Source organism: Triturus cristatus, chromosome 3_2 (assembly GCF_964204655.1).
Source record: "Triturus cristatus chromosome 3_2, aTriCri1.1, whole genome shotgun sequence".
Taxonomy (NCBI): Eukaryota; Metazoa; Chordata; class Amphibia; order Caudata; family Salamandridae; genus Triturus; species Triturus cristatus.
Window position 1 is genome coordinate 1,058,509,984 of NC_140584.1, and position 22,064 is coordinate 1,058,532,047.

Here is a 22,064-nt window from a genome sequence, read left to right on the forward strand (position 1 = left end):
ATTATTATGAATCTGTTTGTTCCATGCTTCAAATAGTTTGTGGTTTCTAATATTCCTGAAAATTAATTCTCAGAAACCATGCTATGAATCCCCTCTTTCACCAACATCTGGTACACACATCCAGATTTGACATACATAGACTCTGAAGACCTTAAGTGCCTTTCTTCTTGAAATAAATGTCATTGTCACAAGGACTCGCTCATGACAATAACATTTATTTCAATTTTACCTTTTTCAGTTTTTCCTTTTTATTTACAAATCAGTGATGGATTAGTAAATAAAATATTGTGATGATGCACTTTTTCATGTAGTCCTAATGCACTTTAAAAAACCGTGCTGAGCTAGTTTTTGGGGAGAAAATAAAAAAAACTTGGGAAGTGGGTTTGTGGTGGGGAGTGTGTGGGGAAAGAGAACACGAGAGACCCGCTGGGCATTGCAGTGCTGGCCCAACGCGGAGCTGCCCTATGATGTAGCAGGAGACCCATCTAGGTGTGTGAGGGCCACTGCTATCAAAAGATATTAACTGCTGCCGGTCAATCTCCACACATCGAGGTGCAGGTTGCGCAGGCCCAGTGCAAGACCCAGACCTGCTGCTGTGACAGACGATCCACCCAAAGCAGCAGCCTGATCAGAGGATAGATGCTCAGATTTTCAAGACACCAGACTCTGCAGGCCCAATCCAGATCCAATGGGATGACTGATCAGAGTCCAGAGTGCCACTTCAGGCAGGATGCATCTCCAAGAGTGAGCCTTCTTGGGAATTCCAGCTTGCAAAAGTGTTGACATTGTGCTTTCTGGCCATTGGCTAGAAAATTGAGCCAGAGTTCTCCCTGATGCTGGAAGACGCCCTGTGCCACCTCCGAGTGAAACTGCCATTAGTTATCCACTAGGCGTTGGCAACAGAGTTAGTCTGCTCTGGCGATTAAAGATCCTGCTAGGTGGTGTGCAACAGGAGAAATGACCAGACAATTCAGCTAGTTCCAAAGGCACAGGGCCTGTTGGCATAGGACCCAGGATGCTACCACGCACTGCTTGTTGCAGTACCACATGACATTGGTGTTGTCTGTAAGAACCTGAACTAACTTCTCCCTTGATGATGGGAAGGAAGGCCTTCAACACCAAGCGAATCACCCACAACTCCACCAAACTGATGTGGAAGCAGGTCTTCGTTGTAGACTTGAGTCCTCTGATCTCCTACTCTCCCAGATGGCCTCTCCAACACAGTAGCAATGTGTCAGTCACCGCCATCTGGTTGGAGTAGGAGAGGGGTCTGCAGCTAGTTCAATTGTGGTCTAGCATCCACCACTGTAGATCTTTTGCAGTCTCCTCCAAAACCTGGATGGAATCAGGCAGGTTCCCATTGTGCTGGGCTCACTGAAGACTTCAGAAGTGAAACCCGCATAGGACATCAGGCATAGTCGGCATACATGCAAAGAAGCCTCAGCGCTATCCTCACCGAAACCCAGGATTGAGGCTGAAGCATCTAGATTATAACCAGCACGTCCTGAACGCGTTAGTCTGGTGGAAAAGTAGGAAAGCACAAAGTATCCAAGATGGCTACGATGAAGGGGAGCCTCTGTGCAGGAGTCAGGTGTGATTTCGGCAGCCTGAGGGAGAACCCCAAGCATGTCAGGAGGTTCGCCATTGTCTGGAGCAGGTCTGTGATTAACTGAGGTGAGCCCCCCTTAAACAGATGGTCATCGAGGTAGCATAAGACTTATGGCCCTAACCGGTGAAGATTTGCAGCAACTACCGCAATCTCTATTGTGAACACCTAAGAGGCACTGGTGAGCCAAAAGGGAGCACAGCAAACAAACTGCTTGTGGCCCACCTTGAGCTGCAGGTAGTGCTTGCGATCCTGAAGGACAGGGATGTGGAAAAAACAACATCCTGCAGGTCCAACGCCACCATACAATCTCTGGAATCCAGGGCAGAAAGAACCTGGGTCAACACAAGCATTTTGAATTTGTTCTTGCGGTGGAAGGCATTGACAGGGCGAAAATCCAGAATAGGACGAACGCCCCTGTCCTTCAGCACAAGTAAGTAACAGCAGTAACATGCAGTCCCCACTTTCAAGGCTGGTATCCTTTTAATGGCTCCTTTGACCAAAGGAGCCTTCACCTCCTGATGTAAAACAGATAAAGCTCCTCTGAAGTAGGTGGCAGGTGCAATGGTTTGAAAAAGAAATGGCAGGGCGTAGCCGTTGGACAATTTGAAGGAACCGTTTGTTGGATGTAATGCTTAGCCCCCCTTGGAAAAAGAGACAGATCTGGCCTACTATCAGTTGGCAGTGTGCCAACTAAGGCCACATTAAAGATGCTGTGGCTGGAGAGGTGGGGGATTGGGACATACACTACCCCTCATTGCCTGGCTGTTGTCTGTTAAGTTTGCAGCACGGACCCTGAAAGGGGTGGGTGGCCTGTTGTGCGAACAGGAGGGCCTTTTGCTGTTGATACACTAAGCCCCTAGCAAATCCCCTTAAAGGTGGGATCTGTTAGGGGATTACCACCTGAAATCAATAGGCCTCACTAACTAGACGTGAGCCGTCGAAGGGTAAGTCGATCAATGACAACTGGATGCCCCTAAAGAAACTTGTTGATCTCATCCATGTGTAGCGTCCGTGCACTACGCTCATTCCTACAGCCCTTCCCATATAGTGCCTGGCTATTAGGCCAGAGAGGATGACAAACTTAGCTGCATCCTGGCCATCTTAAATAGTTTGGGCCAAAGAAGCTCATAGGTCCTCTGGGAATAACGGCATGATCTCACCGAGCATGTCCCATAGTGTGTCACTGTAGCGTCCAAGGAGGCAACTGGACGTGATTAACCTCAAAGCACGGTTGGACCAGGAAATCATCTGTTTACCAAAGGTTTTGATATGTATGAGGTTCCTGTCAGGAGGGATAGTCAGGAAGCTGTTAGGGATCACTCTGTTAGTGGACGGCAGCAGCATCACATCAAAATCTCAAGATCTCGATGTGGGCTTGGGCAGGGTCGAGACTGTGTCTGCTCAGACTTGGAGACTACGATGGGTTGCAACTCGCCCTCAGGTGCCCAAGTTTGAGAGCCTGACACAGACTTCAATGTGTCAAGGGCAGAGACAGCACAGAGGATGGTTCTGCTGGCAGTAATCAGAGTGGAGGCCTCTGTGGATCCTTGAGGCCTAAAGGCACGTCAGATGGAGCCAGAAGGGTGCCAAGGATGTGCAGCATGGCCTCTCAAAAGGCTTCAATCTGCTGCAGTGTCGCCAGCGGACCTGGGAACTAGGGTGACATTAGCACGAAGGATGGAATCAGCATCTCTGGGGAAACGGAGCAACACCGTGAGGCACAACAACACCCTCTAGAGAATGAGTGGCGGGAAGGGGCTGAGTTCACTTAGACTGGATTTACCCAAAGATTTTGGCCGGGATGATGGTATGCCACAGAAACAACTTCGGGTGTGTATCAACACTCCTGACTTTGACCTGGAGTAGAACCTGGGTGGAGTTTGGTGGTGCTTTGCCACGTACAGCTTGTCTTCGTGTTCTCAGATTAATTTTTGAGTCATCTGAGCAAAGTCATTGGAAATTATGGAGTTGTTCATGAACCCAAGCATCAAAGGTACTCCTCATAGGGATCAGCCACAGACGTCTGTTTGTGACAGTCACTACAAGATTTAAACTTTGTGGTTTTAAGGATCAATATAATCTCTTCCCAGAGTATAGAAGTGGAGCTCCAAATCCACCTCTGAAGGTGTGTAAAGGAAGGAACTGATGTCAGCACGCATGTGTGATGCTTCTAAGCATCTCTGCTCTTCACTTCTAGAGCAGAATGGAGTTGATGCAGAGTTTCACTACACCCTCTCCTGGCTTGCAGAAGCACTGCGTTTAAAGTTTCCCGGATCCAGTCTGATGCCTGGGGATATTCACAACGTGAAGAATCTACAGTTTGAAGCATCCATTACTAGAGAAGGGCACATGAACAGCAGACGAAGATAGAAAATTGTGAGTTTGTAAAACATACTTAAAGCCTGCACCACTCAACTTCAGCCATACCCACAACTTACCAAAGCAATTCAAGATTGAACAAGAGTCACACTTACTTGGTTGGCTTCTGCTTTCACTCGTTTTCCACTGGGTACTTCTGTTACACCCCCTCGTAAGACTTTGAATATATACATGGATGCACTAAAGAAAGGATATGCGATTTATTAGGGACAGGTAGTGAAAAGAACAATACTGGTAAGTTAAATGTGGAATGCATTAGATTAAAGACAAGCAGCGCATGCACCTAATCAGTATCCGTCACCCTGCTTGTCTATGGCTTAACAAGTGAACTGTGGAAATATTTCTGATGTACAGGACAGCTCAAGCAGGATGCTTAAAGGAACCCCTTCTTAAAGTGTCAAAACGAAACCAGAAAAGTTTGAAGCTATGACCTGCCACAATGGCCAGGTGGCACCAAAGACATTCTGACTAGAGTCTCACACTTCCACCTGAATCCTGATGACAGCGATGTTTCAGTTTCATCCCAGTTTTCCATGCCCCACAGGGGGCATTAAGGATGGAGCCCAAGGGAAATCAACGTAAACAGAAAATAAAAGCCAAGTTAGCCACTGTAGCCGAGGGAGAATGGGCCGGAATACCCTCAAGGGTGCGCTTGCCAACCATAACATAGTTTCACTATCAGATAATCACCTCGAGTTGCCTTACTAACTTAAATACTCTGGAAAACGATTAAAAGATTAACATCTACCCTCTACCAGTGTGCAGATTCCTAACTCTAGACCCTTTTAGATATGAAGAGGACACCACTCCACAGAATGTAGTGGTGGGGTGGCAATGAGAAATCTGTGGTTAGAGTAACAACAACAAAGAAAATTACCTAAGGTAAGTAATTTGTTCTTCAGATGAATACGTCTAACCACACATTCCTCATCTTTAGTATAAAGCAGTACCTCCCCAAAGTGGAGGTTTGAGTGTCTTTGGCATGGATACAGACCAGAAAGTCCTGTAGGACCAAAAGGGCAAAATGCCCTTCGGTCTGACCCAGCAGTGGAGCTATGTGAACATCTACACGGACACCCATGTTGCAGCTCGTCTGAAGTCATGAACAGGGACTCCGCATGCTAATGAGGAGGTGGTAAACCTAGCCCTGGTGGAATGGGCTATCAGTCCTTCTGGAAACTGCTTTTTAGTGATTGTGTAGCAGATCTTAATGCAGAAGTCTGTCTACCTTGAACAGAGTAATTGTTTGCACTGCCTTGCCTTTCTCTACCCCAGAAAACACTACAAAAAGCAGATCATCCACCAGATGGTCTTTGGTGCAATGAACAAGTTACTTACCTTTGCTAATGTTGTATCTGGTAGAGACTATCTAGCTGCAGATTTCTTACCTTTTGTTTTAGCTCCAGATTTCAGAAGTGGTATCCAGGCACGCCGGTAGGTGGCGTCGTTCTGCTCCACCAGGCGTCTTCCGTGCCGGAAGCGACATGTACGGTGCCTATATAGGTGCCATCTCAGCGTTCTGACGTCAGTTTCTTTTCGTAACTTTCCTCGCCAGGAGTGCAGAACCATGAAGAACACTGACCACCGGTATGGAAAACTAGGGCTCTGAAAGGGGAATCGCCCTGTCCTTTCGCAGAGCGGGAAGGATGGGTGGGTCAGTAATGAATCTTCGGCTAGATATAGTCTCTACCAGATAAGGCGTTACTGAAGGTAAGTAACTTGTTCATCTTATAGAGACTTCTAGTTGCAGATTCCTTACCTTTCGAATAGATACCCAAGCAAAACCTCCCTGGAGGTGGGTCTACAGACCAATTTCATACTAGGAAGTACTGCAGGATCGAACTTGCAAAGTGCCCATCCCAAGAACCGGACTATCCAGGCAGTAGTGTGCAAAGAGGTCCATGTTGCTGTCTGGCAGATATTCAAGACTAGAACTCTATGTGCTAATGCAATGGTTGCAGCTTCAGCGCTAGTGGAATGAGCACGCAAACGTCAGAGGGTTGCTTTTTGGCCACAGCGTAGCAGATCTTTATACTTAGCACGATCCATCAGGATATGGTCTGCTCCTGCACAGCCTATCCTTTCTTCACTCCGACATATCCCACGAAGAGTTGGTCATCCCCCCCGGAACTCTTGTGTGCGGTCAAGGTAGAACGACAACACTCTCTTTGGGTCCAGCCGGTGAAGTCACTTTTCTTCCTTGGAGGAATGAAGAAGAGCGTAAAAAGTAAGCAGAGCGATGGCTTGGCCAATGTGAAACAGAGTGACCACTTTCGGTAGAAAGGAAGCTCTTGTACAAAGCACCAGTTTTGTCTGGGTAGATGTTTAAGTATAGAGGCTTGGATGATAAAGCCTGATGCTCGCTGACCCTCCAGACAGATGTTACAGTCACGAGAAAGGAAGTCTTGATGGTAAGAAGCATGAGAGGGCAATTGTGCAAAGGCTCAAAAGAAGCCCACATAAGGAAAGTGGGGATAAGATTGAGATCCCACTTCGGCATAACGAAAGGAGAAGGTGGAAATAAATGTTACAAACCTTTGAAAAATATATTTATAATAGGGGATTTGAAGAGGGATTGCTGGTCAGACAACCACAATAAAGATAATAGCACAAAGATTAACTTTGAGGGTGCCCAGAGCAGAGCCTTGCTGGGCAAGAGAAAGAATGAAGAGAAGAACATGAGAAAGGGGGGTAGAAAAGGGATAGATTGGTCTTTCCGTACACCATTCCACAAATTTTCACCAAGGGCAGGCGTATACCCTCTTGGTGATGGGACACCTGGCTGCCAAGGTAAGGTTGCAGACTTCGGGAGAAAGGTAAACGGTTGCCACTCAATCTCCATGCAAGAAAGCAGAGCGTTGACAGGTTCGGATGGAGGACCCTCCCCTGCTGATACAACAGAAGATACTCCTGAAGGGGCAGCCTGATGAGTGGACCGATGGCCATGCTCAACAGCTCGGGATACCAGACTCTGTGCCTTGCCCGGAGCCACAAGGATAACTTGGGCCAGGTCATTCCTGATCTTCTTGAGAACTATGGGCATGAGTGGTATGGGTTGAAAGACGTACATGAGGCAGGAGCTCCACTCGCAATGAAAAATGTCTCCAAGCAACAGCGGCCTTGGAAACTCCAGTGTGCAGAACTGCTGACACTGCGCATTCTCGTCAGTGGCAAACAAATCTAACCAAGGCTCTCCCCACTGCTGAAAAAGACCTTGACCACCACCAGATGGAGACACCATTCATGATCTGCTAGGCATCTTCAGCTAAGTTTGTCAGCCATGGAGTGCAGAGAGCCTACCAGGTGTTGAACAACCAGCTATATGCCCTGACGTTACAGCTATGTCCAGAAACACGGGTTCTCTTGACAAAGGGTCCAAAACCCCACCACACCCTGTTTGTTGCAGGACCACATGGTGGTGGTGTTCTTCGTTAACACCTGTTCAAGCCATCCCTTGGAGGGTAGCAAGGCTTTCAATGCCAGCCAGATCGCCCAGAGCTCCTCCTGGTTGATGTGGAGTCTGATTTCCATCGCAGGCAAGAGGCCTCTGATCTCCAACACTCTCAGAAGGCCGCCCCATCCCAGGAGTGTTGCATCTGTCACAACAGTCAGTTTTGATTGGGGATGGGAAAGGGGTCGGCAGCGGACTCAATCGCGGTCTGTTAACCACCACTGCTGATCTTTCGCAGTTCCCGCTGAGATCTGGACCATGATGGAGAGATTCCCCTGATGCTGCAACTACTGGAACTTCATGTTCCATTGCAGAGCCTGCATATGCCAGTGGGCATGTGTCACAAGCAGGATGCAGGAAGCCATGAGGCCCAGCAGCTTCAGAGTTCAATCTCACTGAAATCCAGGATAGAAGCGGACACATCGGTATCATAGCCTGAATATCTTGGTACCACCGTTCTAGTTGACATGCCCGAAAGTGTATTGTGTCTGGAACAGCTTCGATGAAAGGGAGCATCTGAGAGGGAGTCAGGTGTGACTTCAACACATTGATGGTGAACCCCAGCACGTGCAGGCAGCCCACCCTAGTCTAGAGGAGGGAGACGACAGCCAGGGGCGAGCCCGCCTTCAACAGCCAGTTGTTGAGATATGGGAAGATGGGCACCCCTGATCTCCGCAGATGAGCTGCAACCACCGCCATCATCTTGGTGAACACCTGAGGGGTGCTTGTAAGGCCAAAAGGGAGCACAGCAAACTGAAAATGCTCCTGACCCACTGTGAACTGCAGGTAACATTTGTGGACAGGCAGAACCGGAATGTGGAAATATGCGTCCTGCAAGTCTAACGCTACCATTCAGTCTCCAGGGTCCAAGGCAGGCAAGACCTAAGTGAGTGTGCGAGTTTTAAACTTCTCCTTCTTGAGAAAGAAATTGAGAGGAGGCAGGTCTAGAATAGTACGAAGGCCTCCGCCCTTCTTGTGCACCAAACAAGTAGTGGGAAAAGCAACCATGAACTATTTCTGGTGTCGCCATCCTCTCTATGGCATCCTTGGCCAAGAGAGCCGTCACTTCCTGGTAGAGAAGAGATAAGTGTTCCTCCATAATTCTGTTGCAAGGTGGCAGCATGGAGGGAGAGGTAGTCATGAAGAGGAGAGTGTAGGCCCTTCAGACGATCTACAAAACCCATTGTTCTGACATGATAGACCGTCAGTGGGGCATGTGATGGCGGATCCTGCCCCCACTGGGTGCCCATGGTGGTAAGACGGCAGACTATAGGGTTTGGAGGCTGCCGGGGAAGTGGTGGACTGGCCCGACCTCTGGTTGCCGGACTGACACGGTCTGACTACTGCATCCTCGGCCACGCAGATGCTGGTAAGCTTGCGCGCCGCGGTAGCTGGGAGGGTATAGACTTGGCTGGAAGCCCCTTCCATGACCAATAAAGGCGACTTGGGGATGACTAGGGGCCATGGAAAAGCACAATGACCTGGACGAAGCCCTACTGTTCTTAAAGTGCTCCAGTGCTAAATCCGCATGGTCTCTGAAGAGACAGGAACCATCAAAGGGCATGTTCATAAGCGATGCTTGGACATCCCCAGAATAGCCAGTCATCCTCAACCCAGCGTGGCGTCGTACGGCCACTGTCGACGAAAATGCCCTACCCAGTGAGTCAGTGGTGCTGTGTCCACATCGGATCGTGAACATGGCTGTCAATCTCCGGAGTACAGCCCGGTCCTCCTCCTGGACCACTGGCAGCACCTGGGCAACCGTATCCCACAGAGGTTGGGAATAGCGGCCCAAAATGCACTCCTCATTCACAAACCGCAGTGCCAGGCTGGTGGAAAAAAAACATCTTCTTGCATAAGTTGTCCATCCTCTTGAATTACCGATCCATTGGTGCGGTTGGGAATGCACCAGGATTTACGAGGGAAGTGGGGGCTTGGACTACCAACCTCTCTGGGATAGGGTGATGTGTGAGGAAGTCGGGGTCCCCTGGGATCGGGCATGGCGGCAGGCAATCGTTCTGTTCACAGGAGCCCCTGCAGGACGTCAGTCAGACCTTCATTATACGGGGAGAAGCTATTCAGATGGGGACACTCCAGGTTAAAGCACTACTGTCAAGACGCGCATCTTGACTGCCACTGAGTCCAGGCAAAGGCCCAGGACCTCTGTCACCCTCCTCACCTGCATTGAAAATGATGCTCCCTCCTCCGTAGCCACGCTAGCGGAGAAAGCATGTTATTATCTGGAGAGGTATCCAGCCTGTCAAATCCTCACACAAGTTCATGTTTGTGTCATAAGGCTAGTAACCTTCAGTTTCCAGTGACGTGCTGTCCCTGAAGCTACCACTGGTAAAGACTCCCCGGGGGTGGACTTTTAGGAGGGCTCTACTCCACGATGTGTGGGTCATGGAGACGTTAAGAGGGTTGATGAAAGATTTTCTAGATCATAATGTTCGTCCTGCTAGAGGCAGCATAGTTTGGGACCCTTAGAAGGCTTATAATGGGGGGGGGGGGGGGTGCTTACGCACATTCAGAATATTAAAAGCCAAAATCATGAGAGGGACCCATTCATGAGAATCACCCAGAAGGAGAAAGAAATACAATCTGAGGCAATGGAGTTATCAATACCAAGCTGAACTTGAACATTTACAAAAGGTGTACAAGATCAGCATAGAGAAGAGATTACAAGATACGTGGAAGACTGTTACACTGCAGCATTTTGAGTATTGGGAAAACAGTGGAGCTCTGGTAGCTTTGAAGACCAAAGTCAATCTTGGCAAGAACTACACTGGGAATAAAGAAGAACAGTAACCTTTCCCAATTTCCTGCTGTGGAATCAACTCCACTGTTCCTTCCATAAGCACTGTTGACACCTCCTGTGCCAAGATGGAAATATGATCTACGGACAAGGGAGTAGGTGGGGCTAAAGAGGTCAAGGGGCCTGTTAGAAGGGTAGGGTCTACCTCCTTTTAGTTATATGTAGAACCCACTGATATGAAGTAATTGCCTTCTAGGTTGTTAGTAAGGAAGGCACCTGGCCTCTTACAGGCTCCTGGTGTGCTGGTAAGAGCAAACTAGGCCTGCTTTCCTGGTGGTGCAGAGAAGGAGGGGCAGGCGAGAGGGAGAATGGATGCTGGCATCAACAGTCCTTACCACTGGCTCTGCACCATACTGTCCGACCAAAGAGTTTTGGGGCTTTTGCAGCTATGGCTGAGAGAACTGGCAAGACGAAAGTACAAGCCTTTCAAGGAGCACTACTAGCCTTAAGCCTCTCCAAAGCTGAATCAACTTTATCTTCAGACAAGCTGGCGCTGTCAAGGGGATGGTCTGTGAGAGTGGCTTACACAAGCCGAGCATGGCAGCACACCGCAACATAGGACGCCCATAGCGTGAGCTACTGAATTAGAAGTGTACAAGCTTTATTTAATGATGTGTCCTGAGGCATACTGCCCATCCTTAATAACTGCAGAGAAAGAAGCCATGAGGGCATCAGGAACATGAACCAGGTCTTAGGGCATGAGCATATCTCCCCAAGAGACAAGTAGCGCTAAAATACATTAATGCCACACTTCCAGCAGAGAAACCTTTCTTGCCCCATACTTCTAGGCGATTAGATTCTCTATCCAATGATGGTGTGGGAAAAGTACCCAACGGTTGTCCCAAACAGCAATAATCTTCTGGGACCAAGCTTTCCTTAGATGGATGAATGGATAGGGATATCAGGTACCCAGGGGTACATTGATAGCGCCCTGCTACCAGTCTATTCACTGCTGGTGCAGAAACTTTTTTCTCCCAGGCAGCCAGTCCGGTCTCAAATAAGTGATCATTGAATGGGAGCAAAGCTTCGGAGGTTAGGGTAGGACGCCCTCCGTGAGCATGTTAGTTTTAATGTAAACAGTGGTAATTCCAACAACTCTGCTGCATTCCTCACCAATGCATGGAAGGACACTATTACAGGAGGGGGAACTTCATCTCCACCTCAGGTGAGATGTCCAGGCCACCAGCTGACGTGAGGCCTGTGAATTCAGTGGTTTGATTTGAGGGCCTTGGTCCAGTCCCCTCCAGTCCCATACAGATGGAGGGGGTCAGAATCTGTGCCAAAGAGCTTGTAGACTGTTTGGCTATATGATGAGGATGTTTCATGTCAGCTCACCTTCATGAGCTTTTGGGCCTCTCTCCTCAATATGTGTTATGACAAGGGGATGGGTACCATAGAATCTGGCCGAATTCTGTGAAGACCGAGTCAAGAACAGTTGCAGAGGCGGTGCTGGTGGCCTCAGGGTGGAGTCAACCACAGTGCAAGCAGTGGATGTGGTACCATATATCAATGAGCCAGTACAAAGAGAGGGGCCTGACTGGTGTCGTGTGTCGAAGGTGCGGCTCCGAACGGCGCCAGAAGAAAGGGCATGGACACAGGCATGTCATACAGCCTCATGGGACCCAAAGGTGCACAAGAGAAGGCCACCGCTCTAGCAAAAATGCTGGACATGGTGTTGGGAAAGCCACAGGATCAGTCACTGGGGTTGCACCGTCAGGGCATTAACGACACTGAAGGCTGCCCGGGTGGAATGAGTTTCGGTGCTAGGTGCGGCACCAAGAAAGAGGGAGTCGGCAGAGCCGGATCCGATGGTGTCACAATGACTAACTCAAGGTCAGAAGATGAGGATCCTGTGGGAGTCGGAGGGCTCCTAGGCGACTTACCTGGTAAGGACTTCTTCTGTTTACTGTTACTTATTTTCACGCTTGAGGAGAGGGAAGGTGGTGACGATAAGTGTGCCTGGAAGAGACGACGGACTCTTTTTTTCATTGAGGGCAAATGCTATGAACAGTTTTACCCCCGTTCCTTTATTGTCTTTAGCTTCATGCTGAGGCACAAGTCACAGTAGTTAGTTATGGTAAAATCCGAAGCACCAAAGACAGATTGGGTACATCTGTCCCTCGCAGTCCATACAAGGCTTGAAGCATGAATGCTTCAGGGGAGACATACCAAGCAATGCATTTGTTTTGTAGTTTTGATGAGGAAAAACACGAAAATTCCTCGAGAGAGAACGAGCTCTGGATCTGCAGTGAAGGCACAAAAATGAGGGAACTTACGGCGTTGCATTGGGGTGGAATCTATATGGCTTCAGTGATGTCACCAGGAATCACTTCCTGCCCTGATATGGAGCCAGTGCCGTCCACAGCAATTCCGGTAGAGGGTGCTGGCTCCATGTCAGTAGAGATTGAAGGTTCCATATTCAGTCTGATACCTTGGATTATCCAACAGGTGAGGACTTTGCAGGGAGAAGTACCCATTACAAAGAAAGACAGTGAGGTAGAAAGCAGATGCGGTAGGTTAAAAAAAGGAGAGGTAGAGAGACAGGTAGTGTCTTTGATTACAGTAGAGAGCAAGCTAGAGATAAGGAGAAGGAAAAATCAGGAGCTGGGTGGCATACAAAAGGATGAGGCAGACTAAGATGAGGTCAAATGCGAGATTACAGCTAGGCAGAGGAACAGCGAGGAAGACGCAGACAGAGGGAAGGTGATGTTATAAGAATATAATGATGGGAGGTAGAGAAAGTGGAGATGGAGAGGAGCAAAATGAGAAGCAATGTAAAGAAAGATAAGTCAAGAAAAGAAGAGTGAGAGATAGGTAGAGAGAGGGGTGAAAGGATAAAGATTATGTGTAGACTGAAGAGGTAAAAAAAAAGATGTGAATTAGAGAAAGGGAGGTGAGTTTGATATAGAGGCAGAGAGAGGGGGCGAGAGAGAGTAACATTTAGTAAAAGAAATGAAGTAAAAAATTAAGAATGAGATTGAAAGAGAGCAGAGTTAAAGAGGGTTATTTGAACTATAGACGGTACAGAGAAATGAGAGCACGGAGGTAATGACAGAGAAAAGGAAACTAGTACAGAAAAGAGGTGGGAGAAAAGAGTAAGGCAGTGGGAGATGGAACAGAGTTGGAAGGAGGGAGGGTGAGGTAGTAAATAAATGGGCAGGTACATTGAGAGGTTGGGTTGTAAGAGATATGTAGGTGGAATATAGATTAGGTTATGAAAGATGCAAGGTACAGAGCTAGGAGGCAGAGAGAAATGAAATCGAGCCAACACGAGCAGAGGGCTGAGAGAGGGAATGGATGTGTGGTACAGAGAGACAAGGTGATATAGGGTGCAGTTAAGACAGATGAGATTAAAAGAGGTGAAGTAAAAGTAGGAGAGATGTAGGGAGGCAAGTGGGGCAGGGTACTGAGGTGGCGAGAGAGTTGGGCAATAGAGAAAAACGTCAGAGTGTAGAGATAGGGACAGACACCGGTAGCGAGAGTGCCCTTATCACTTTAACCCTTGGAAGGAGGGAAATTGGTCGCTGTGCTCAAGCCTTACAGTGTTCGTGAGGAAACCTTGAAAACACCAGATTCCATGTCTGTGGAAGTGTGGACAAAAAGGAACTACCAATTTATACAAATCTCACGGTCAGTGTTTGCTTTTGGGAGTTTATGGTCATGGTAAACTTTTTATACAAAGTAGTATGAAATCAGAAGAATATTTAGCTCAACAGTTTAGTGTTTGTAACATATCAACCTCACTGTTTAGGCTAGCATTGCAAACAATTAGGTGGGGAACCTCTGCCCGCCACACAAGAATCATACTGCAAATTTTGATCATACAAGTAAAAAGAAAAGTAAATAGATCATCACACATGAGAGAGGGGCTCAACTAAATCAATGAAAAATACTGGCCCTGCAGCTACGTCATTTTTCTATATGCTGCCTTTGATCGTCCATAAATTACAAACTTTCAATTATGGTTGGGGAACTATACAAATGAAAAAATACACCTTTGTGAAAACAGATTCCAGAGTACTGCTTGTTCACACTGGGACCACTCCAGAACTGAATATCCAAATATGAAAAAATTCATCCTCAGCCAGAGGATAGGCAATGTTCTGGATGGCTGTCATCCTTAATGATAGCTGTCTCAGCTATTAGTTGAACAGACTGCCCACTTACACGGTGGCACAGCCATCAATCACGCCACTTATAGCACTGCCAGTATCAAACATAGCACTTTTTTTTGTTTTTTTAAACTTTATTTTCATTTTCATACAAGGTATATATCAACAAGACATTGCGGTACAGACAGCAGCAGCCACAACAAAAATAGCTATTTCTGAAAGTTACAACTGAATGCATCTACACATTTTGTTCTGGTTTTAACCAGGCATTTGACATTTGAAATTATGGGGGCATCAGGCCCTAACATTAGGACTATACGTCCTAGACAGGAACAGGCAACCACAAAGAAACATTAAAACACTAGAAAGCTCAGGAGAAATATTCCAAAGGGTACCATTGCAATCTGGCCAACAAAGACCCACGGTGGGAAGCTAGTCAGGACGTCGGTATCAACCCTCAGCTGTACCTCGGAATCAACCAACCCCGCCCTGTCCTCATCTTTGCCTGCTTCTTTGTCAGAGGGGTGACTGGCCAAATATGCCCAAAACGGTTTCCAAATGTTCTTAGGCTGGCACCGTGTAGGCATGAGAGCGTTAAAGTTTTCAGAGTGGATATTACAATGGGAAAGATCGGCACACCATTTTTTGATCGTGGGCACAGGTCCCTTCATCCTGCGCATAGCCACCCAGCGCTTTGCAATCAGGATACCTAGTCCAAATAGTTTGCGTGTACTTTTGGGAAATTCCTTAGTGAAGCCTAACAGCGCCTCCAGAGGAGTCAGGCACAGACTCACACCCTCTAGGTCTTGTGGTGCAACATGTACCACTTCTCAAAACCCCTGGACGCCCGGGCAATCCCATGCAAGGTGTGTAAAATTCGCATCAGTCGCCCCGCATCTCGTATCTATCATCGTCTCGAAGTCCACACTTGAACATACGAGCTGGAATGTAGTATGCTCTCTGCAAAAACTTAAAATGTTTAAGGCGGTGTCTCCCGTTTTGTGACATGTCTTTAGTACTCATACAGCAATATGCCCACTGTTCGTCAGTAATATCTATCTGTAATTCAGCGTGCAAGACCTGGAGTGCTTTCAAGTCAATGGGGTCTGTGTCTGCTTTAGCGAGTGCATATGGTGTTGAAATCATGTGTTGTGGGGTTTGCGCACACAGCAAGTGCGTTAACAGAGTGAATTCAGGTGGCTCTGGCATGCCCTCTCCTAGTGTCGCTCTGAGAGCGTGGCGTTCACGAAAAAAAATGAAAACGCGCTAGCAGGGGAATCGTCAAGGGGTCTGTCTGGAGTGTGTCCCATTGCCTCACCTTCCCATCCCAAAAAGTCACCATAGTGTTTATGCCCAATGCATGCATTGCTGTGATTAATTCCTTTTCCTTTCTCATTATTAGGCTTTCCTGTTTTCAGTTTCTATTTTTGGCAAATTCTGGTGGGGTTTCTTCAGTTTTTTCAATACCTTAAAAAACAGTGTTTATAAGTGGTTATACATTTTCGCACCATTAAAAATAACAGAAAGTGTTTTTCCTGTGTTTATGGAATTTTAATTTAATTTTAATTATTGGTTGATTTCTGCACTAATACATTTTTACTGCACCAGAATGGACTACAAAGTCAATAGCATTCTTTATTAACTCTGAAGTCTGTAAAGATGCTTTCAGCATACCATCTAGCAAGTGACAAAGATCTCTTACAGGGATGCACTTCAGCTCAGGTATCAATTTTGACAGGCCATCATACAACTTTTTCGTATACGTAACTAAATTACTGCAAATATAAACAATATCACTCATTGTGGAACTTGGTAGGCACATTTTTCAGCAGCATTCCAAGTGACACTGCGTTCCATGTTTACCAAACGCCTGGTGTCAGGTTTTCACCACTATCTCAGATGCTTGGTGACAACATTCTTTTCACATATACCTGCCACTACATCTTGCATTGAATGTTTAAAGACTGGGGTGTTTGGCAATTCACTTACAATCAATACTGACTCACTGGAAAAGGGGGCTGATGTATCGAAGGATTCCACCCATTCTTCGTCTGTGGGTAAGTGTGATGGTACATATTAGGAAAGATTCTTATGAAACCAGCCATTTTACCTATCGGTGAAATCAAATGTAGCCTAAATTTCAAATATGATTTTGATATTTCCAGATTCTCTACAGTTTATAAAATAACTAAATAAGACCTAAAACATGCTTCTAAACACTGCATCTTTAGACCAAAGACCAAAAAACTGAAAAAAGCAGAAGGAAGAAGAGACTATGTTTAGTGACATCCCTAAACAACAAAACTTGAGCAGAATAATGTTAGCCCAGTCTTTCTTGATGCTAGCTTGTATAAGAAAGTTACATTGTATTAGCCCCTTCAAGAAGAAATAAAAATTACTCTTTCACTCATCTTTTCCTTTCTAGGAATGGCACTTAGTTTGTGGTTGCAAAGGTGTTTTTTCAGTGTTTATATGTTTACACCAGTGATGGCTATTTTCCTTTCGGTGGGGTTTTATCAGTTAGAATAGGTTTAAACCTAAAACAAGATAGCCTACTCATTATTAACCACCCACACATTTCCTGTGGCAATTTGGGGGAATAGAGTAAAGTGAGACCTCGCAGAGTATCCGCTCTCCAGAGGGAGCTCCTCGTGCACCCCACCGGGTCAAAGACATGATAACGCCTAGTTGGTGTCTCAGAGAGGTATTGTGTTAGTGAATGGGATTCAGAGGCCACTGTTTCAATAAATAACTATGGGGTGTCTGGGGCGCCATGCAGCCAATAATATGCATGCATCTGCTGCGCAGCGCAATAGTATGGTTCAAAGTCAGGGGCATTAAGTCCCCCTGCTGAATAGGGTCTAATAAGTGTCTCCCATTACACCTGTGGTTATTTCCCGGCCCAGACCAATCAGAACAATCAGAGCAAAAGAGACCGGAGTGTACGAAAAAATGATTTTGGCATCAAAATAGGTACACGGACGAACAAAAACAGAAAACGTGGGAGCACAATCATCTTTAGAAGGGAGATGCACCCGAGTAATGACAGGGGCAAGTGAATCCATCTCTCAATATATTCGGAGAGTTTATTCATCGTCCTCCCCTAGTGCTCGCGAACCACAATTTCTGGTTCTGTGTGAATCTGAATACCTAGGTTGCGGGTCGGCTCTGTCATCCACCCAATGGGGTAATCTGCCCGCACCGGTACTGTGCAAGGAGCAAGTGGGAATGCAATAGATTTGGTCCAATTAATGCGTAGACCCGAATGTTGACCAAGGCGTTCTACTTCCTGCAAGACCGGTGTTAAGTTCTGCGAGGGCTCTTTGACGTGTAGCAGCGTGTCATCTGCGTAAGCAGCTATGATCAAGTTACACAGGGGGAGCCGTAGGCCACGGTGCCCGTGGTATTCACGCAACACGTACGCCCGGGGTTCTGACGCAAGCACGTATAGGAGTGGTGACAAAGGGCAACCCTGCCTTGTGCCCCTGGTGATGTGTATAGATTCTGAAAGAAGTCCATTTACACGGACACGTGCAGTGGGTTTCTCATATAATACGCCAACTAATGTGAGGAATACCTCTCCTACACCAACTCTACTCAGAACGGCGCTCAATAAGCGCCACTCAACTGAGTCGAAGGCCTTCTCTGCATCGAGGAAGACTGCCGCGGCCAGCAATTCATGGTCAATAATAGCTATTGTACCGAACAAGGAGCGCAAGTTACTGGTCAATGAGCGGGTTGGCACCAAGCCAGACTGCTCCGGGGCCACCATGCTAGGGAGCAAGGGGGCAAGACGATTGGCAAGGATTTTAGCAAAAATCTTGGTGTCAGTGTAAAGAAGCGAAAGAGGCCTGTATGAAGAGCATTGATCCGGTGTTCTGTCTTTCTTTAGGCGTGTAATCAGAGTGGCCTCTCTCATACTCTGGGGCATCACTCCGTCTGTCGTAATCTTCTCAAACAGATTCACTAGATGAGGTAGTAACTGATCAATATATGCTCTGTAAAAGGCCACAGTGAGACTGTCCGATCCTGGGGCCTTATGGTTGGCCATTGTCTTCAATGCTGCTGTGATTTCGGTGGGGCGTAATGGTGCCATCAAGTGTCCCCTGTCCAAATTCGACAACCATTTCATGGCTATGTATAAGTAGTCTTTGTCTGACTCATCAGTGTCGGATGGTCGCGACCTATACAGTTCTGTGTGTAATAGGCGCGAAACCTGTCCGCTATTTGCGCAGCACCACGCAGTGCCTCCCCATGCTCATCTTGCAACTCCAATACCTCACTCAATCACTCCGTGGGTCTAGTCAAGGCGGCTAGCGTAGCGTCAGGCCGCTCCCCCTCCCAATACACCTTCGCAGACGCATACTTTCCCAGATGCACCACCACTGCCTGGGCTTAATCATTATGTTCATCAGTCTTAGCCCTGATATGGCCCAGAACTTCAGGAGATGAGTCTGTTGTTGCTTATCGTTCCAGGTCTGCTAATTCGGTCTCAAGGCTTTGTAGTCTACTCCTAATAGAATGCAGCACCGCAGCATGTTTTGCAATGAACACACCTCTGATAAAGACCTTAAACGTTTCCCATATTGTTGCCATCTTAGGGACACTGCCCAGGTTAGTGACAAAGAATAGGTCTATTTCCTGCGATACTGCTACCCTGAATACCTCATCAAGCAATGAGTATTGGGGAAACCACCATGTTCGAACCCTGGGTTGAATGTTGTCTATTTTTTACCATAATTTAACTGGGGAGTTGTTGGACTTGGTCCTTTTCGGCAGGTTCTGACATGGTGTTGGTGGTTTTAGGCCTCTGGGCACTTTAGCACTGTGGTCCAGTGTAAAGTGCGTGCGCTCTCTGTGTACATTAGTGAGATTGGCCTGCCCTAACGTAGGAATGCATTGGAGATTCCCTGCTAAGTGTGTGTCAGTGGTAATTCCTGGTATGAGAGGCGCAGTGTGGTCAAGTCTAGTATGTTTGAAATTGTGAGAATAAATGCTGTGCAATAGTGTGAGCAGATTTATTATAACTGTTGTAGAAATGCCACTCTTTCATTTTCAGTTGGCATTTCTGTGTGCTATGTGTCTGCCTGCCTGGTATGAATTGCATGTCTGGCTTGTGAGTGACAGGGGTTGGGAGGTGTTTGTGGCTCCAGGCGAGGCAGGGTGAGTCAGCGCTGGGCTGAATAGGATATCTGTGCTGGGAGTAGTGGGAGGAGTAATCCCCTAACTCTGAATAGGAGTGTGCCTGCCCTGTACAATGCTGGCTCCGCCTCCTGTGGTGTGTCTGATCACCTAGCCCCACCTGACAAAGAGGAAGAGGAGCTTGCAAAACAAAGTGCTCCAAATCCCCACTGAACCAGTTGCATCTGGTTCCCCCATGCCCTGCATTAAAGACAGAGGAAATGTTGGTATAAGTAGAGGGGCTGCGACCCCATGAATTTATTCAGTTCTTGTTCCTGAATCCTGCTGGGGCGTGCTGCTGCTGAGGCCCGGGGGGGGAGGGAGGGGCTGCCATGAGGGCTTGTCTACCTGGGCCCTGCATTGTCCCTTCATCTCTAAAGGACCTTCAGGACTTTTGTTGCACCTAGCGCCTTGTGAGCGCTATATTCTCTACAGAGGATAGGAACGCGTGGGTTTGGCAGCGCAATGCTGCCCGTGAAGGAGGGAATCCCCGGCGTAGGGATTCCCCCCAGGATGCCACCCCAAGCAGGGTGCCCACCCCGCATTTTGCTTTCCTTAATTAGCGGGAGCCCACCCCGCTTTATATTCCAACTTAGAGGGAGCCTATCCCTCATTGCCGCCACGACGAGAAAGAGGCGAAGTCACAGCCGCGGCCCCGATCACCACACAGGAAAGTCAGGCAAGCTTGCCTGGGACGTGGGCGGGGACTTGTGGTAGCAGGAAGGAGCCAGAGATCTGTTCAGAGCCTTGCAGGCTCCAGGGAGAAGTCCCAGGAGGGGGCCCGGGTGAAGTCCGAGGAGGTGCCAGAGTTCAGGGTCTGAGCGGGGCTCCCATGAGCGGCTGGGAGCCTCCTGGGCCTGCAACAGTGCACATCCTGGGCGAGGTGCTAGGTCTTCTCCCCCAGGATGGGCAGGGGTAGCTTCAAAGGCATGCCGCCTTTGTGAGGTTCTCCATCCCACTTGCTGTACTCAGCAACTGGCCCCTACCGGTTCTAAACCCCCGCTCTGGTGGGAAGACTGGCCAGAAAACCCAAGGAAGGACAGGGGGTGTGCCAGCCTCTGCCAACCCCACCCCTCAGGTGGGGGAGGCGAGGTGAAGCACATCTCCGGGCTCTCGCCATCTTGAAGATGGGGAGCCCTGCCCAATCAGGAGTAGGCCACAGCCCCCCTCCCACAGGAGAGTGGCAGGATAGGGGGTGTACCCACCCCAGGGCAGGGACCCAGTGGTCCATGCTCTTTACACACCTATAACGCCCCTAAATTTAGTATTTAGGGGCACCCTGAACCTTCCTTAGATCCAGATTCCGAAACAGCAAAGAAGATCAAGAAGAAAGACGACCTTCTGTGCAGCTGCTAACAAGAGGAAGACACCAACTGCTTTGGTCCCAGCCCTACCGGCCTGTTGACCCTGCTAAATCCCGGCACCTCCTGTAGCCAGCAACCTCACAAACCCCGGAGGACCTGGCTACCTTGTGCCTCTGAGCACCTGGGACTTCCACGAGCAGTGGCTCTGCTCAAAGCAAGTATTTAACCTCTGGCATCAGCCCGGAACTGCAAACCCTGCACACAATGCACCCGCCAAGCCTGGCCTGTGCTGGAGTGAACAAAGACCCCGAGGACATCCCGCCGGCGACTGTGACCCCGAATCCGGCACCCAAGGACCCACCTCGACGCTCCTGACGATGCCTGGAGCCTCAGAACCAGGGACCCCCCCCTTCCCCCCCCCCCCCCAAACCGCGATCAACAGAGGGTAAGATTTCCCGACACCAAAAGGCACCCCTGCACCCGGCGGCCCCCTGTGCCCAACTCCTGGGTACCTACTTATCCTCCAACTACCCAACTTACCTCTCGAAGTGGTGGTGGCACCTGAAGAATCTTCGTCCCCCGAGCAGCCTTTGTTTGTTCGTCCTTTAGCAATCCATTGAGCACTCGAAGGCTCAAAAGCACCCTGCACCCAGCCGCCCGAGTGGCCCTGGCAGTGCAACTTCTACTCCTACCTACTTCCCCATTTGCCCTGAGCAAGTGACCAGGAGCCCAGCTCCCACAGCCGTGTGGCCTGCTAGTCAGCAGCCACCCACCAAGGGCCCCCTGCCTCCCATAGGATAACATTGGGCCTAACTCACTCTGCACCCAGCTGCCGCTGAGGGTGTAACAACTGTACTTATCTGACCCTGGGAGACCCCGGAGTCTATGCCCAGAACCTTAACTCTGCCAGTTGAGTACTTACCCAAAAGCCGATAACTCTTTTCTTCCATAGGGTAACATTGAAGTGTGGAGTTTCTAAACTTTAAAATATTCACCTAAAATCAACCGAGTAACGAAAACGGAAATACTCACCTGCTATTAGGAGAGATCCCAGTGCTGGATCTTGGTGGCCAGCACTGACCCCGAAAAGTACTTACGACCGTACTTACCACTAACTCAATTTTCTCCCTTAGGAAATCACTGACTGTTTCTCTGTGAAATTTCTTCTAAGTGTCGATTTTTGCAAACTACAAATATTCTTTAAAAATCGTAC

The 22,064-nt window shown here is 48.2% G+C and overlaps 1 protein-coding gene across 1 annotated transcript in view; it reads right to left on the minus strand.

Annotated features, from left to right (window-relative positions):
• The window catches only part of MYBBP1A (MYB binding protein 1a), a 418,097-nt gene that overhangs the window by 134,214 nt on the left and 261,819 nt on the right, over window positions 1-22,064 (minus strand). The window contains exon 21 of the mRNA XM_085649771.1: window positions 4,084-4,168. Coding sequence (XP_085505897.1) covers window positions 4,084-4,168 — 85 coding nt within the window. The remainder of the gene's footprint in view (window positions 1-4,083; window positions 4,169-22,064) is intronic.